Here is a 15,726-nt window from a genome sequence, read left to right on the forward strand (position 1 = left end):
GTAACTCCTGAATGATCTGTGTATGCAAACCAGAACTGACCGAGACACACAGAGACTCACCCTGATGTGTGTCTGAGTGCGCTGTTGGGGGTGGGGGGTGGGGAGCCAGTGCGTGGGGATGCGGCCACTCACAGAAGCAGGTAAGTGTGTGAACAGCAGTGACAAGAGACAATGTCATTTGTGAGTCTGGACAGGAAGACATACACGCTGCTTCTCACTGAATCTGAGATGTTGCAGTTGTGGGTAAAAGCCATTGTCCTTTTACTTATCCCTGAGAAAAAAGGCTTCCAGGGATTGTGAGACACATCCTGATTTCAGGTACAGTAAAGGTGGAAAATGTGTGTCAACTAATTGTTGGTAAACAACTAATTCAATGCCACAGGTGATATAACTACCAAGAACTAATAAAGCTGCCATTTCTGTGCTTCTGTGGCCCAAACTACTTTTACTGTCCACAGTATGAACCAGTCTCATTTCCTACCTCGTCTACAGTTTATAGTTGTAGAAACTGAGGCCAACAGAGGCAGAGGAACTCGTTTGAGTCCGTGAGTGGTGCTGAGAGAGTCTGAGCCCAAGTGTGTCCCCACAGCCCAGCCCATCACATACGGTGTGTGGCTGACCCCCAGGGTGCCCACATGCTCCGGAGCACAGCTGAGAGCAGGGCAACAGCTGGGAGAAGTGCTGAAGGACAGACAGATTCACCAACCAGGTAAGGTGAGTCCTGGGGCGGAAAGGCATTCATCTCAAGCACAGGCATGCACGGATGCTCAGAGTCTGATGGATGACACTCAGAGCCTTGGGTTGGCCTCTCCAAGAAGCAGACAGGAAGACAAGGTTCGCTGCCCCTGGTTTATCTGATAGGTGATAGAAACACCACCAGGAGAGGGAGGTGAGCTGACATGAGCATGCGACCAAGTCAGCTCATCTACTGGGGACACTAGAAGCCAGGGGGAGCACAACCTCCAGATTGCATCTCATCACAGCAGGGAGAGAGCGCCGCTATTTATCCACCTGTCCATTAGAGCCAGTTCTTCCAACCCATCTGGCTCCAGTGGCCAGATGGGGGTATGAGGAGGGAATGGTGGTGCCAGGAGTTGAAGCCAGGAGGGGAAGGGGGCCCGTCAGGTGTCTGCCTCAGCATGTGGGGTGTTGAGTGGCGCAGGGAGTCGGGGGCTTTCAGGGAGCAGGTGGACAGCAGGGCAAAGAGCCCAGGAATAGCAGCAGGCCGGAGTGGAGCAGAGACAGAGGGGAACGTGGACCCAGGAGGCCTGTGCCCCCTGCTGCATGGACAGCCACCAGGACTGCCCGCGGGATGACGCTGCCTGCGCTCCTGTTCAGGCCTTGGAAATTAAGCAAGATGCCAGGAGAGTTGACAGGCGGAAGAAACAGCCGCCACTGCCCTGTCTTGTCTCGTCAGCTGAGATGAAAGTAACTGAAAGGCAGCGTGTTTCCGCCTTCTGACATCCGCCTGCTTGCGGGGACAGCTCCCTGCCCGGCCTCATAGCGTGCGGGGGACCCTCTCTCCCAGACCGCCACTCGGGATTCACAGAGGTGCTCTCAGGGCTCTTCCCAGATGATTCCACCACAAAATCCTACCTGTCAGAGCACATCCTTGTAAATAAGAGGGAATGTAAATCAACATCATAAAGACACAGAGTTGTGTACCTTTCAAAGCTGGGACACAGAGCAATGAACAGTCTGCTTCAGAATTCAGTTGTAAGTGCAAAACCAAAGCTCATAACATAGATTCAAATATTTCTAAACGGAAGTATGATGGAAACAAATGTTCTAGTTTACGGGAAGATAGATTTCTTCTCTTGTTTAAATTACCTTACGATGTTTTAAGACAATCTAGTCCTGTCTCCTGGAGATTGACATGTCACACATTTTAATTTTGGTTCAATCTATAATGTGCTGTGCTCATGTCGCTATGGAAGGGCCGTCATGGGAAAGTCTTCACAGGGAATTGGACCTTGGTGTTGCCCTCCATGTGGAAGTACAATGAGAGAGGCAGCAAGAAAACTGGTTCAGTCCCCTCATGCGGAGTTAGCCACGACGTGTGACTCAAGGCCTGTTCTCCTGATACTTTAAAGATTTTTGTGCTTCATTCAGAGGGACCGACAGGCTTGTGTGTATTTGGTAGAGTTGTTTTCAGGCCACTCCTTTCATGATTGAAAGGAGTGATGCATGCAAGGCAAACTGCCTTTTATGCAGTATTTTTTGATACTCTTGCTCATTTCATAGGAAAATACAAGCTTTTATTCTTTTTTAGTTGGTAAAGTGGCAAACCGCAAAATATGTCACGTGAGGAGCCACTGGTCTCCCCAGGGCTCCTTGCTGATTTGACCTTTCTCATCCTTTTCCCTTCTTCCTGAAAAGGAGAGAAGAGGCAAAGATTCTGCTTCCTGGGGTCAGCTGCCATGGCACCTCTTATCTGCAGCGGCCACCACCCTGCTGGATGGGTCACGGCGATAGTGACCACAGCTACTTAATAAGACTAAAGGTATTACAGAGGCTGAAGAAGCATGAGAAATAAAGGCACTTGCTTCACAATGTAATGTAATCTTACCATAATCTGAAAGCACACTGAGGATCCCCTTAGCCACCGTACAACACACTCACCCTGAACATGGACATGTTCCAGTGTCTAGAGCGAGTCCTGTGTGCCCAATCTCATCTTCTTGCTCTCCCTGGACCCTTCACACATGTCCTGGGAAGCAGCTCTATTCTCACCTTTTAATTTAATAGAAGCTAGTATTCCAAAGGTTTTGTTTTGTTTTGTTTTGTTTCTGGGTCAAAAACTACCAGTAATAGGATAATCTCTGAAAACTGACTCTAACAGCCCCGTGAGGGCTACAGAGAAGCTTAGTGGCAAATAGGCCAGTACAAGAAGGGGATATATGTGACAAGGACATTGCTACACCACTCCCCAAGCTTGGTGATCATTAGTATCCAGAATAACATTTCTTGGAAGCATTTAGAACATCAGTGCTTTGGGTCTAGCGGGCTTATATACTTGGAAAAAGAAGAATGGGGTGAATCTGGAAGGTAGTCTCCACTTCACCCTCATTTTCTGAGTTACAAAGGGAGCAGGTGAGGCACGGATGTTCCCAGGCTGCTTTTGAGGCAGCACCGTGTGGGCTGCTCCCCAGGGACTGTGTGCCGTCTGCCGCCCAGCATTACCTATGATAGACAGAAAGGCTTTTGCTGTGGCTGCGTCGAAGGTGCTCCCACTCAGCGTTGCCTCGCAGACGTACAGCCCAGTGTCTGCAGACGTCGGGTTGCTGATGGTGAGGCGCCTCCCAAAGCTGTGGAGCCCACCACTGATCCTCACTCCGTTCCTCTTCCAGTTTACATGCAGCTCTTGGATGGGCCTGGGAGGACGCAGGGCATTAGTGACAAAGATGGTGAATCATGCAGATGGCAATAATAATAATTTCAGGCCCTCAGCACAAGCTTGACAAAGCTAATTCTACCAGGAACCATGGCGGGTTGAACAATGGACATTTAAAAATCAATCCCGATACGGCCTGACTCCCTTACGGCATGCATCAACAATACATTCTGCTCAAGGGCTATTGAGCAAGGATAGCTAATTGCAGCAGCAATGGACCATAAGTGCTAATGATTCCATTTGCTCAGGAAAAGAATGTTTAAAATAAATACTATTAGGGGACCTGGCTACATGGGAGGCACAATGACGGGAATGGTATTCTGGAGAGACCACTCACTGGGCCAAGAACACCCAGGACTGCAGAAGAGAAGAGGGATTAACTCTTTCCTTTGTTATCCATGGGATTGAACTCCTGGCTTGAATTCAGCTGGACTCCCAGAGGCCCTCTGCCAGCACCCACAGCTAAACTGAAAGCAGGGCTTTCCAGTATAAATGGTACATTCAACGTAAGTACTGGGATACCAGGCTTGGAGATTCAGTTCCCCATCTTCCCATGCATGTTGTTCATGTAGACTTGGTGGACCAACCAGACCACCACTGCTAGAGGGGAAGCACATGGTGATGTGTCTTTCCACCAGAGTCATCTCATTACAGTAATAATGGATTCATATCCTCAGGGGATGACTAACCACATACCTGGCATTGGCTATGCATTCCAAGGTGATCTCGCTGGACCCAGCCACCACGCTTCTGTTGCCAGGGGGGACCACAATGACGGGAGCCATGGTTTCGGGTGTGCCAACATCTCCTATGCAGAGAAAGCAAAAGTCCACGGGACTCTCCTAAGTATGGAAGATGTGAAGACTGGCACATAACAAATGTGGGATCATGTCAAGCCACTCTGATAGGACACCCGAATGTCCCAACCCCACCCCAACCATTTGTGGGAGCCCTTAGGTGTGGTCACTGTCACTGGTCTTCATCAGACTGTAGGAGTCTGCAGTGGAGTCCACAGCCTGTAAGCAAATATTATGACTGGAAATGAAGGGAACCAGAGCCTTACATTGACACCTGTACCTTGTGTGCATAAGGGCTTTAAAGTGGTGAGCATTTTCCAAAATGCTTGCTGACTTTATTTTTTTTATTGACTTAAGACCTTGCTTATTGAGTTACCTAGTCCACCCACTATTTTCAAATCTGCTCAATTCCACAAATATTCCATGTATCAGGCCCTCTGCTGGGCACGTGTGCTGTTAGAAAGTGGCCAGCTTTCTCACTTGGGCCCAAATTTGACTCCCTGAAGCAAACAGATTCAATCAACAAAGTTTTCTGTCCTATGTACTTTCAATCCCTTTTTCTTCTCTGAAAAGTAAATATCCTGAATCCACTCTGTTTTTTGTGTATCAAATTATAAATAATTTAGCTCGTACTTCTGGTGACAAGGGAGAAAAAAATATAACATGTTTTTACTACTTTTCTCTAAAATACATGTAATATCAAAATTAAACTACCCACAGCCCACTTGATTGTTGTTTATGAAGACTGATCAAACATTTTTGGACCAGGGATTTCAATAAATGGTAGAGAAGGCAGAGACTGGAAATAAAAATAAATTTAGGTCCCACAAACGTGAAATGCTTCATCTAGTACCTGGCACTGGAGAGCTGTGCCCCTGTGCCTAGCACTGGGGACAGCTCTGGCAGTGAGGCTCTTGCCAGGAGCTGCAGTGGGGTTAGTGCTGCTAAGTGAGCACAGCAGGGAAAACAAGAACTGGCCCTGTCTGTGTTCTGGCTTCACTGCTTAAGTAATATGTGATTTTTTTATTTAAAGGTTCACATGGGAGCTTCTGGGTGGCTCAGTGGTTGAGCATCTGCCTTTGGCTCAGGTCATGATCTCTGGGTCCTGGAATTGAGTCCCATACTAGGCTCCCTATGGGACCCTGCTTCTCTCTCTGCCTATGTCTCTGCCTCTCTCTGTGTGTCTCTCATGAACAAATAAGTAAAATCTTTTAAAAAAATATAAAGGTTCATGTGAATAAAAAAAAAAAAAAAAAGCTTGATGTGGGCAGAGCTAACACATTAATTTTTTAACCTATACACTGATTACGTGGATAGAGACCAGTTTCCACGAGTCTGGGCCTCCCCAGCCTCTCTGCCTCCAAGGCGAGCCCAGCAGGACCTGAAAACCTCCTTCTGATGCTCTCTGCTACCAATGTCCTAGAGGCCGCTGAGATGCTTGTCGGATTCCTTGGGAGATGCCCGAGTGCAGATACTTTCAGGATGGGGCAAAGGACAGAGGCTGACTGCCAATCAGATTAACAATCTGCCTGTCATCTGTGAAAGTTGCTGATGAGGAGAAATGACCTGAGAAGCTAATATTTGCAAATAGTTATGTGAAGTGAAGGAGAGCAGCAGCGAATGCTCAAAGGTCACTGAGCAAGGTGCTAATTTGGCATTAATCACCACTCAGCCACAGTGGCAGAAAAGGAAGCCCGTGCTCAGCACTTGTCACCGCCTGGGGAGGGAGGACAGGCCCTGGCGCACGTGGACCCTGGGAGATGGCATGCCATGCAGAGCAATGCCAGGGCTGAGCTTGCGGGCCCTCAGGGGTGCAGGGGACAGGGCAGTGCCATCCTGTCGTGGGTGCCAGCTACACCAGCAGATGGAGCAGTCCTTCGTTAGGCTTCAGACACAGCAAGTGGTATTTAAGTCACACAATATTCCCCAGGCGCCTCCCAGCGGGGTCGGCAGGACAAGTCCACTGACGACTTGGATTTGAATCAGGGCACAGGACACTTGTTGGAAAAGTAGGGGTAGGAGGTGCAGATTAACACATGGTTGCTCCTAGGTGGAGTATGTATGATACTGGTGGCGAGGTGATCTTGACTCCTGGGAGCAAAGCCATGCATTTGCTATTGACACTGCTGTCACAACTTTTAAGTAAAATTTTACCTAGTGCCCAGAAAGCAGATCTCCCAACAGCAGAGACATTGCTCATGACAGGACACCATGTTGGGGGCACACTTCTGAAGCATTTAAATTTCAATTGAATTTGCATGAGCACATGGGTGAAACAGACCAGCACAGAGAGGCTTCAAAATGCACCTGCCCCTGCATGACCACTTCACTTGTCACCTGGCAGCTTCGGTCATGTGGGAGATTCACTGTTATTCTGAAGAGACCCTGGGTCTCAGATGTAGGGGTCTGTCCTCTGGGCCATTCATCTTCAGTGGAGGAGACCCTGACCTATGAGTCCCTCTGCCTGTCCTATTGAGCGGCTGCATACAGTAGCGGGGTAGGAAGTAGATCGGTCTAGAGACAAACTATTAACTCTTCCCTCCATCTCCAGCTCCAGGTCATAACTGGCCCCTCCATGGCCCAGTCCACTCCAGCTGTCCCCAGGCATGTACCTCTGCCCCCATGGCCCCCACTCCTTCCTCCTTGAGCAGTTCTCCAGAAACTGGTTTCACCTGCCATCTGTGAATCCGTCCTGTCTCCTTGTCATTATGCTCCTCAGTCTCTTTTTCCTTTACCGCTTTTCAGAGGTTTTTTTTTTTCTTTTTTTCAGTGAGAGGCGGTAATAGAGGTGCTTTATCTGCCATTTTGAACCTGCCATGCTGACTTATCTACCCATTTTTCCCCCCACATTCAATTTTTAGAAGAGAGATGTAAAGAAGAATATCTAGGCATTTCAAAAAGAATAAAACAACCTCTTTATTTCTGCTCTTCCATAGCACCGAGATACAAAAGCACTCAAAATCCTTAATGATTGGTTATTTTTTCATAAATATTTCATAAATATTCCACAATAATGAGTCACTGCTCCCTCCTCCACCAGGGATATAACCCCTTCCCTCAATGGTCTACATTAACACAACATGGTTTAAACGCTATATGCCAGTGTATTAAGAATTATTTCCGAGAAGAATGAAAACAGAAGGAAGCGGGAGGGGAATGCACTTTTCCAAAGCTCCCGCGTAGTCACCACACCTCCTACTAAATAAATGACTGCGAACGTTCAATCTAACAACAAGACAAGAGAGCTATTACTGCTCCCCTTTTACAGACGAGAAAATTGAGTGTCACATGAATTCAAATGGCAGAGAAAGGGCTTAAATAAAGGAAAGTCTCCATCCGAAATTTGTCAACTTCTTTTCCCATAATGATGTCTGCTCCTAATAGAGACTTGGATGGTGCTCAGTTAACCAAAAATTAAATTAACTAGAATGCTCCTTCCCCCAACCATTTCCTTGAGACTTTACTATAGTTTTTCACCAGAATACGTCCTAGGCTGGTTTTAGGTGCTTGGAAGTGAAGATGTGGAATCAGAAGAGGCTTTCTGCAGAGGTCAGCAGCAAATGGACACCAGGCAGCTTCAGTGGAGGCCTCTTTGTAGTTGCGGGAACACAGCATTTGAGCCCGGAAACAGCACCTAATCCTAGTCAATCCCCCGGCTCAAACCCCTTAATCGCTGGAGAGCTGAGTAGGGAGAAGCTGTCTAGGTTGCATTTAATTAAAAGTACATTTAAAGAATATCAAATCTCTCAAACAACAACAAAAAGGTTCAAAGTTTGCCTGAACTCCTAAGCTGCAGAACTGCTACAGATGAAGGAGGATAAATGGCAGACGCCCTGCTGTGCTGCTTTATGGGGAGAGAGACGGGGGATCAGGAACCCAGGAGTGGTGGGGAGTGAGGAGGAAACCTAGCTATCTCTGGGATGCCCAAGCAGAGGGCATTCCAGGCAGGGGACACAGCGCTGCAGAGCCCTCACTGTACAGCAGCTCGGAGTGCTGGAGGGGCTGCTGGGGGTTGCAGGCTGGAGCCCAGAGGGCAAGGGGAGATGTGGGGCGAGGTGTGATGATGGGAGGGGTCAGCTCAGGGAAAGCCAAGTACCTGGGGAGACTTCTGGGCAATATCCTAAGGGTGGATGGGAAGGTACTGGAACATTTGGGGCAGAGGGTGATATGATGTCAGTTTTAAGAATCAAACTCTGGAATCCATTGCAGGGACCAAAGGAGGGCAAGAGAGGTCAGCCAGGAACAGAGACTGTGTGCTGGAGGTGGAACTAGGTTTGGAGCATTTTTCAAGGGCAGAGTCAGAGCTTGTTGATGATTGGATATGGGGATGTCTGTGGAAGAGGAGCTGTGGAGAGAGAAGATGCCATTTCTAAGGGGGAAATACCAGGCGGGTGGACTTTTGGGAAGCAGTTCAGGAACTGGGTTTTGGATGTATTGGATGGAATGAGATGCCTACTGATCTCTAGGGTCAGCAGCGACCCCAGTGTACTCCTTCACACTTGGGTTTTACCTTTCTGCTCCCAAAGTTCATTTTGTGTCTTGTTTTCAACACCACCTCTGCCCATTCCTCAAAAGATTAAAAATACAACTACCATATGATCTAGCAATCCATTTCTGGGTATGAACCCAAAGGAAAAGAAATCACTAACTCAAAGAGATGTCTGCACGCCCATGTTCAAGGCAGCATCATTCACAACAGCCAAGACATGGAAATGAACTGTGTGTCTGTCTGTAGCTAAATAGCTAAAGAAAATGTGGTGCATTTATGAAATATAATTCAGCCATGAGAAAGAAGGAAATCTTGTCATTTGGTACAACATAGATGAACTTTGAGGGCCTTGTACTAAGTGAGATGAGTCCGAGAAAGATAAATATTGTATGATCTCACCTACATAAGGAATCTATAAATGTGGAACTCCTAGAAACAGAACAGACAGGTGGTTGCCAGAAGCAGGGAGGAGGAGAAACTAGTAAAGGTAGTCAAAAGGGACAAACTTTCATTTATAAGATAAAGAAGATCCTGAGGATGTAATGTTAAAAAAAAAAAAAAAAGTATGTAGGCATCGCCAAATGTCCACTGCGTAGCAAAACTGTGCCCGGTTGAGAACCACTGGTTCTAGGTCATACTCCTGGTCAGTGATATGGGCAGGAATAAAAATGAATAAAAATTCTTTCCTTTAGAGTAAAAAAAAAAAAAAAAAAAAAAAAACAACAGAAAAAGGAAAAGGAAAAGAAAAAGTAAAGGAAAGAAAGCAAGCCTTCTGCTGTGGAGTGATAACTAGATAGACTCTCCTAACTGGGGTCTCAACGTCCACCTGGGCACTCTTCCTTGTCCCAAGCACTGCAGCCTGCGGGCAAGCCCGGATGACCCCATCCAGACAGCTGCCCGGGAATGCCGCCCCCACGGGTTCGGGCCCAGCAGGGCACACCAGACTAATGAATGACATCCAGCATCGGTCTGGGCACGCGGCTTCCTGAGCCTCTCTAGGCCCAGCTCCGTCCTTACTGGGCAGAGCCCTGGAACGGCCCGAGGCCCGAAGCAGGGTGTGCCACTTACCTCGGAGCCTAACACGCTTGGACATGCAGCTGGTCTCCCCCTGACCCATCCCCCCCGCCCCGGAACTGTCCCCATAACTGTGACTTCCTTGCTTCCTATTTCCTTGCATTCCACTGTGAGGAGAACACGCAGTGATGATGTGCTTGCTGTTGACCGTCAGCCCCTTCTTCTCAAGCTGTTCTGTTGGACACGTAGACATAGTGACGTGGGGTGCTGGCCCAGTCCCTGGGAACAGACTCCATCAGGCTTCCCCTTGCCCTGCGCCCCTAATCCCTTGGTCCTTCTCACTGCAAGCTTCTCTCCCTGCCCCCAACTATCCATGACGAGGTTCCCACATGCCCAGCACCTGAAAGGCACAATTATGACGAAAACAGTTTTGAATCCAATCAACCTGGAAATGCCACCACAGCTCCTCATTGGGAACAAGGCACTGAACTTCTCAGAGTATTTGTCAAATGACAGGCATTTTGCAGGGCCATTACCAGGGAGGGTAGGCATCTGCATGTCCATAGGGATGCGCAAGGAGCCCAGAAGGCACTGTGAACCTGGAGGCTAACAGCACTATGGTGGGATTGAGAAGGAAGCCCTCATCCCACCCCCCAGCTCTGTGCCCCGGCTGCCTCTGTCTGTTTTGCCAGTGCTGTCCTCCCCACGGGGCCCTGTCCTTGCTCTTCCCACCACGGGCGTAAGATGAACACCCTGCAGCCCCATTCTCAGCACAGAGGCACAGCCTACACTTGGATCCTCAGCACAGGCACATTTCCCCACCCTCTTCTTACAAACATATCAACATCTCCTTAAAAAATACAGACTTGTCTCTTTCAGGAAAGAGCCTGTGCCTGAAAGCAGTGGGATTTTCTAGGACATCTGAGAAAGCGGATCTCATGTTTGGGTTTCCTCTATAGCACCACTGTCTTGAGTTTCCTGATTCATAGGTGGGTGCCCCTGGCAAATACGCCTCAGGAAAGCTTTGCAGCAGCCAGCTCCAACAGGGCTGAGGCTGTAGGCTCGGCTCCCTGCATGCCACCCCAATCTTCTCCGGGCCACACCAGAAAATAATGAGGTCGAACGCTGCCCTCAACCTAAAGGTGCTGAGTCACATTTGCCCTGAGATACAAAACCCAGGCACAATTGCCACATAAACATGTGCAAGATGAGCAAGCCACGCGCCCTTCTGACATACAAGTAGACTTCTTCTATGAGAGACGCCTTTGTTAGTGGAAAAAATGTTAGTATGACAGCTGCCACACTTTCTAAGATTAGAAGGAAACTCTGGCTCTTCGATTCTTAGTATGTCTACAGCTACAGGGTTTTTATTTCTGTGAAAATAGGATCTCATCAAGAAGCTGGCAGGTAATGCAATCTACAGGACTATTTGAAACCTCAAAAGCTTCCTGCTCCAAAAACAACTGGCCCCCAAATTTGGAGGAACAAAAGAGAAAATAGGGTTGAAAACAAACCAGGGAGTAAAAGACAATGAAGGCTCTCAGTATTGAGCAATCAATCTTTAGCTTTTCTTTTTTTAATCTTTGTTCAATACTATAATAATAACATATATGGGTTGTGCTGAGCAGATGACATAACAGTTACAGAAATGCTTTAAAATTCAGGCAACTGGCTATTTGGACAGAGCAACAGTGGCCTCTCCCGAGCCAGCACCATAGGTGCCCTGGCTCCTCTGGCACATGGTTCTCAGCTCACTGCAACATCACGATGCGCTGGTAGGTCTATCTACCTTTGAAAAAAATTTTTTAGAGATTTTATTTATTTGAGAGAAAGACCACGAACAGGAAGAGAGGCACAGGGAGAGAGAGAAAAAGACTCCCCGCTGAGAAGGAAGCTTGACCCAGGGCTTGATCCCAGGACCAAGATCATGACCTGAGCAGACACTTGACAACCTGAGCCACCCAGGTGCCTATAGGCCTGTCCACCCTTTGGAATGAGGGACAAATGCACCATTCATCTTGGTATGAAACAGTGTGCCTTGGCCTTAACAGCCGTTTGGCAAGTACTTGTTAAATGGAGAATTAAGTCTTATCCAAATAGAACAGGGTTGGTTACCATCAGCAGAGCATCACCCCTTCAGGACAATGCTACAGAGCATCACAGCAGAGCATTACGGCTATATGACCACTACAGAGCATCACAGCAACAGTAACAATGCCCTATTTCAAGTGCACTGCAACCACGCACTCCACTAGCACTGGGGATTCCAAGTTTTAATGGCACGAGGTCAGTGTCATCAAGGAGGTGTGTTTAGCAGAGGAAGATGTCCCGTAAACAGAGTATCAACAGGTTGTTGGGCTAGAAGAGGAACAGGGAGGGGCATAGCAGGACCTGGTGGGTGTGTGGTGGGGAGCTTAACTCTTCCAGGGGAATGAGGAAAGCCTAAGCCATGTCTTTGGAAAATGGATAGGCACTCATCAGGGGGAGGAGAAAGGAAAGGAACAGGAACAGGAAACAAAGAAGGGGGAAACCCATCCAGCCTATGTGGAAAAGTGCAAGTCCTTCTGGAGGTCAAGGGGAAGTGGGTCTAAGTGTGGCGTGATCAGGGTCCACACGACCCGCGGACTCAATCCAGTAAGGAATGGAATTGTCACCAGAGGACCCTAAGAAGGGGGCTATAATGAGTAAGAGATGGAGGGATGACACAGGGAGGAGGTAGAGGCAGCTGGTTTATGCACAGGAGGGCTCCAGGTTGCTGGCTGGAGTGGTCTGGGTGGATGGCAGAGCGACTCGGGTGAAAACTTGGAAGAGAGAAGGATTGGGGGTGAGGACATGGGCAAGTTAGGATGGAGATACAGGAAGGAGTTTGCAGAGAAGGCTATGCTCAGGTGCCTGTGGGGGGTCTAGGGGGCAGGTGCAGGGAGCATGGGCTGGTCAGCGTGGGAGTGGGGACAAATCCCGAGACAGGAAGGCCTCTCTGGGAAAGCAGGGGAAGCGAGGATGGAGGGCAGGCCTGGGACAAAACCCCAGCAGCACCTTTGCCAACCTTTGATGGGCAGGCCAAGGCCACAAAGCACTGCGAGGGGAGTGGTCAGAGGAGGAGGTTATAACACTACAGAAATGAGACTTTGTGCCATTCTTTTTTTCCAGGTGGACTGGAATTCACATTTATAAAATTGAGGCTAAAAAATTCTGCTCAGCTTTTAAAAGATTTTATTTAATTTTATTTAAATTCAGTGAATTAACAAATAGTGTGTTACGAGTTTTGGAGGTAGAGATCAGATGCATCAGTTGCGTTTAGCACCCAGTGTTCATTGTATCACATGCCCTCCTTCATGCCCATCAGCCAGTTACCCCATCCCTCTACCCTCATCCCCTCCAGTGACCCTCAGTTTGTTTCCTATGGTTAAGAGTCTCTTAAAGTTTGTCTCCCTCTCTGATTTCATTTTATTTTATTTTTCCCTCCATTTTTCTATGTTCCTCTGTTTTGTTTTTTAAATTACACATGAATGAGATCATATGAGAATTTCTCTCTGACTTATTTCGCTTGGCACAATATCCTCTAGTTCTGTCCACGTCGATGCACATGGTAAGATTTCATTTTTTGATGGCTGAGTAGTATTCCATTGTATATATATATATACACCACACCCTCTTTATCTATTCATCTGTCGATGGACATCTGGGCTCTTTCCATAGTGTGGCTCTTATGGACATTGCTGCTATAAACATTGGGGTCCAAAGGCCCCTTAGGAGCACCATGTTTGTATCCTTTGCTCTGTTCAGTTTTTGAAGATGAATCTTCGAATTTGTATTGTGGGACAACTGCTGAGGAATGCAGAGCTATATGTAGATAAAAATCCTGATTCTCAGCAACAAGGGTTTCACTGCACCACAAAACATATGGAGAACCGTCGAGCTGGAGACATTCTTTGTTCAGTTTCTGCAAACGGGCTGGTTCTGACCCCTCTCAGCCTGCTCTCTGACAATAAGAAGCCTCATTTAATTGGTCAGTCTTTTGTGATTCTTGACCTTCTCCCATGCACAGCAAGGGATACCGGTGCTCTTCTGAGGGGATGGGTAAAAACAGCTCCAAGATATTCTATTTAAAGAAAATCAGGTGGCTTTTCTGTTTATCAATTGCTTTTGCAGCTACTTGGAGTCTATCATCCTTCCCTGCATTATTAAAGTGGCCTGGCAAAGGGATTAAGTGCTTTCCTGCCTGCAGAAGCATGGCAACAGGTACATCTGATCTCTTGCCACCCTGGGGAGCCAGCATCTCAACAGCTCAAATCCTGTAATGCTGAACCAACCCAGGATACATATTTTTAAGAGACTGACATACACACATATATATTTATATTTATATATATCTCCAAGAATTCATAGAAATCAATATTACTTTTTTCATTAAAATGTGCTACAGTGCAAGGTATGTCAGCAACAGACAGACCAGGTCATTCTCTAAGACTGCACAAGCTGATTTCCTCGCAGCAGAACCTGGGCAATGTCAATGGGCACTGTTTTTTGACAATGAATAAACGGCATGATTTCTTTCCTGATGGGGGGAAAAATAACCCTCTTCACTAAGTAGAAGGTTCCTCTACTTCTTACTTTGGCCAAGTTCACTTTTTAATTTGGAGTCAGCCAGCACCTGAAGAGGTGAAGCTGGAGTATTAATTTCTGGGTTAATAATCTGTTGTGTGTGGAGGTATCTAAGGATACTTTCCTGTTCTTTTAGATGCCATGTCCCTCATCATTTGTCAGCAGAACCTGGGCACAAACCACAATGGCATCACACCAGTGCAGGGAGAAGGCAGCGGGGGGTGGGAGTGGCACTGGCGGCATGCTTATGGGGGCAAACCCAATCACAAATGCTCTCGTGGTTTTCTGAAGAGGAGTGTGCACCAGCTGACTCGATTCTTCTTGTTTACTGTCCAACAGGAGGAGGGAAAGAAAAATGGGAGGAAATACAGCACTCTGGGCCATTTACAATTTTATCTTTACATGTACTTCCATTTTTATCTCAATACACTTCTGGACTTTTTTATAGACAAGAGACGATAAATAAAATAATATGACAGTTTGACAAACAATCCAGGAGTTTCTTTTCTTCTCATTTATAATATATTTGAAAACTTGCACATTTGGAAATGAATGGAATGTAACAAAGAATGTGTTTTCATCAGCTTTGTACTGGGCAGAGAAAAATGAAGGTAATAGAGATAGCTCTACAGTGGGCTTATTTATCTATTTATTTGGGGATGAGCGCAAATTGGTATACAGAAGACAGGATTTAGGAACTGCATGACTGGACACTGGAGTGATCCAAATATCTGATTCAAAAGATAGGAGCTGATAACCTGCCTTTTATTTAAACACATAAATGCATAATCTGCCACTTAATAGAAGAACCATAACCAATAGAAAAACTGGGACTATAAGCAGTTTGGGTGGGCCAGAGGGGTAAGATAATACGTTTTTCACAAGATTAGGTCAATTTTCTGAATGGCATTCTAAAATTATTGAGAATGTAATTAGGAACAATAACAGATTACTTTTAGCTTTAATGAAGAAATTCCCTTGAGTACATTTGCCAAACATGCAAATCTGGGCATGGAGTCAAGCCCACTGGGGCAATCGCTGCCCATCTGAGGCTGTTAGCAAGGACAATGTGAAAATGCAGACACCTTGGAAGAGGCCTCTGAAGGCTCAGTCCTCCTCCACCCCCCAAGCTGGAGGAGCTCTCTCGCAAAAAGTTCTCTTCAAAGTTCAAATAAGAGACACAAAATATTTAGAAGTTGGTAGATCTGTAGGAAGAACAGCATTGCACTTACTAAACTGTAAAGGAGGGATCAGAGCATTTGATTTTTCCCTAATGGCCACCAACCCATCATTTTGAGGATAGAAGCTATGCTGCCTGGTGATCTCTGCCTCTGCCGGCTAGAGAGCTCCATGACGAGGAGTTCCAGTTCTCCTGCCCTGCTCTGCTCTTCCCCTGGTCCTTCACCTACTGACATACTGCTTGCTGG

General features: G+C 47.0%; 1 protein-coding gene across 9 annotated transcripts in view; it reads right to left on the reverse strand.

The window, feature by feature from the left end:
- The window catches only part of SDK1 (sidekick cell adhesion molecule 1), a 537,600-nt gene that overhangs the window by 242,688 nt on the left and 279,186 nt on the right, over positions 1-15,726 (reverse strand). For all 9 annotated transcript variants that reach the window (XM_038539586.1, XM_038539587.1, XM_038539590.1 and 6 more), the window contains 2 exons: positions 4,091-4,202; positions 3,184-3,374 (listed from right to left, as the gene is read on the reverse strand). In XM_038539586.1, the coding sequence (XP_038395514.1) occupies positions 3,184-3,374; positions 4,091-4,202 (303 nt within the window). The remainder of the gene's footprint in view (positions 1-3,183; positions 3,375-4,090; positions 4,203-15,726) is intronic.

Source organism: Canis lupus, chromosome 6 (assembly GCF_011100685.1).
Source record: "Canis lupus familiaris isolate Mischka breed German Shepherd chromosome 6, alternate assembly UU_Cfam_GSD_1.0, whole genome shotgun sequence".
In the NCBI taxonomy this organism is placed as follows: Eukaryota; Metazoa; Chordata; class Mammalia; order Carnivora; family Canidae; genus Canis; species Canis lupus.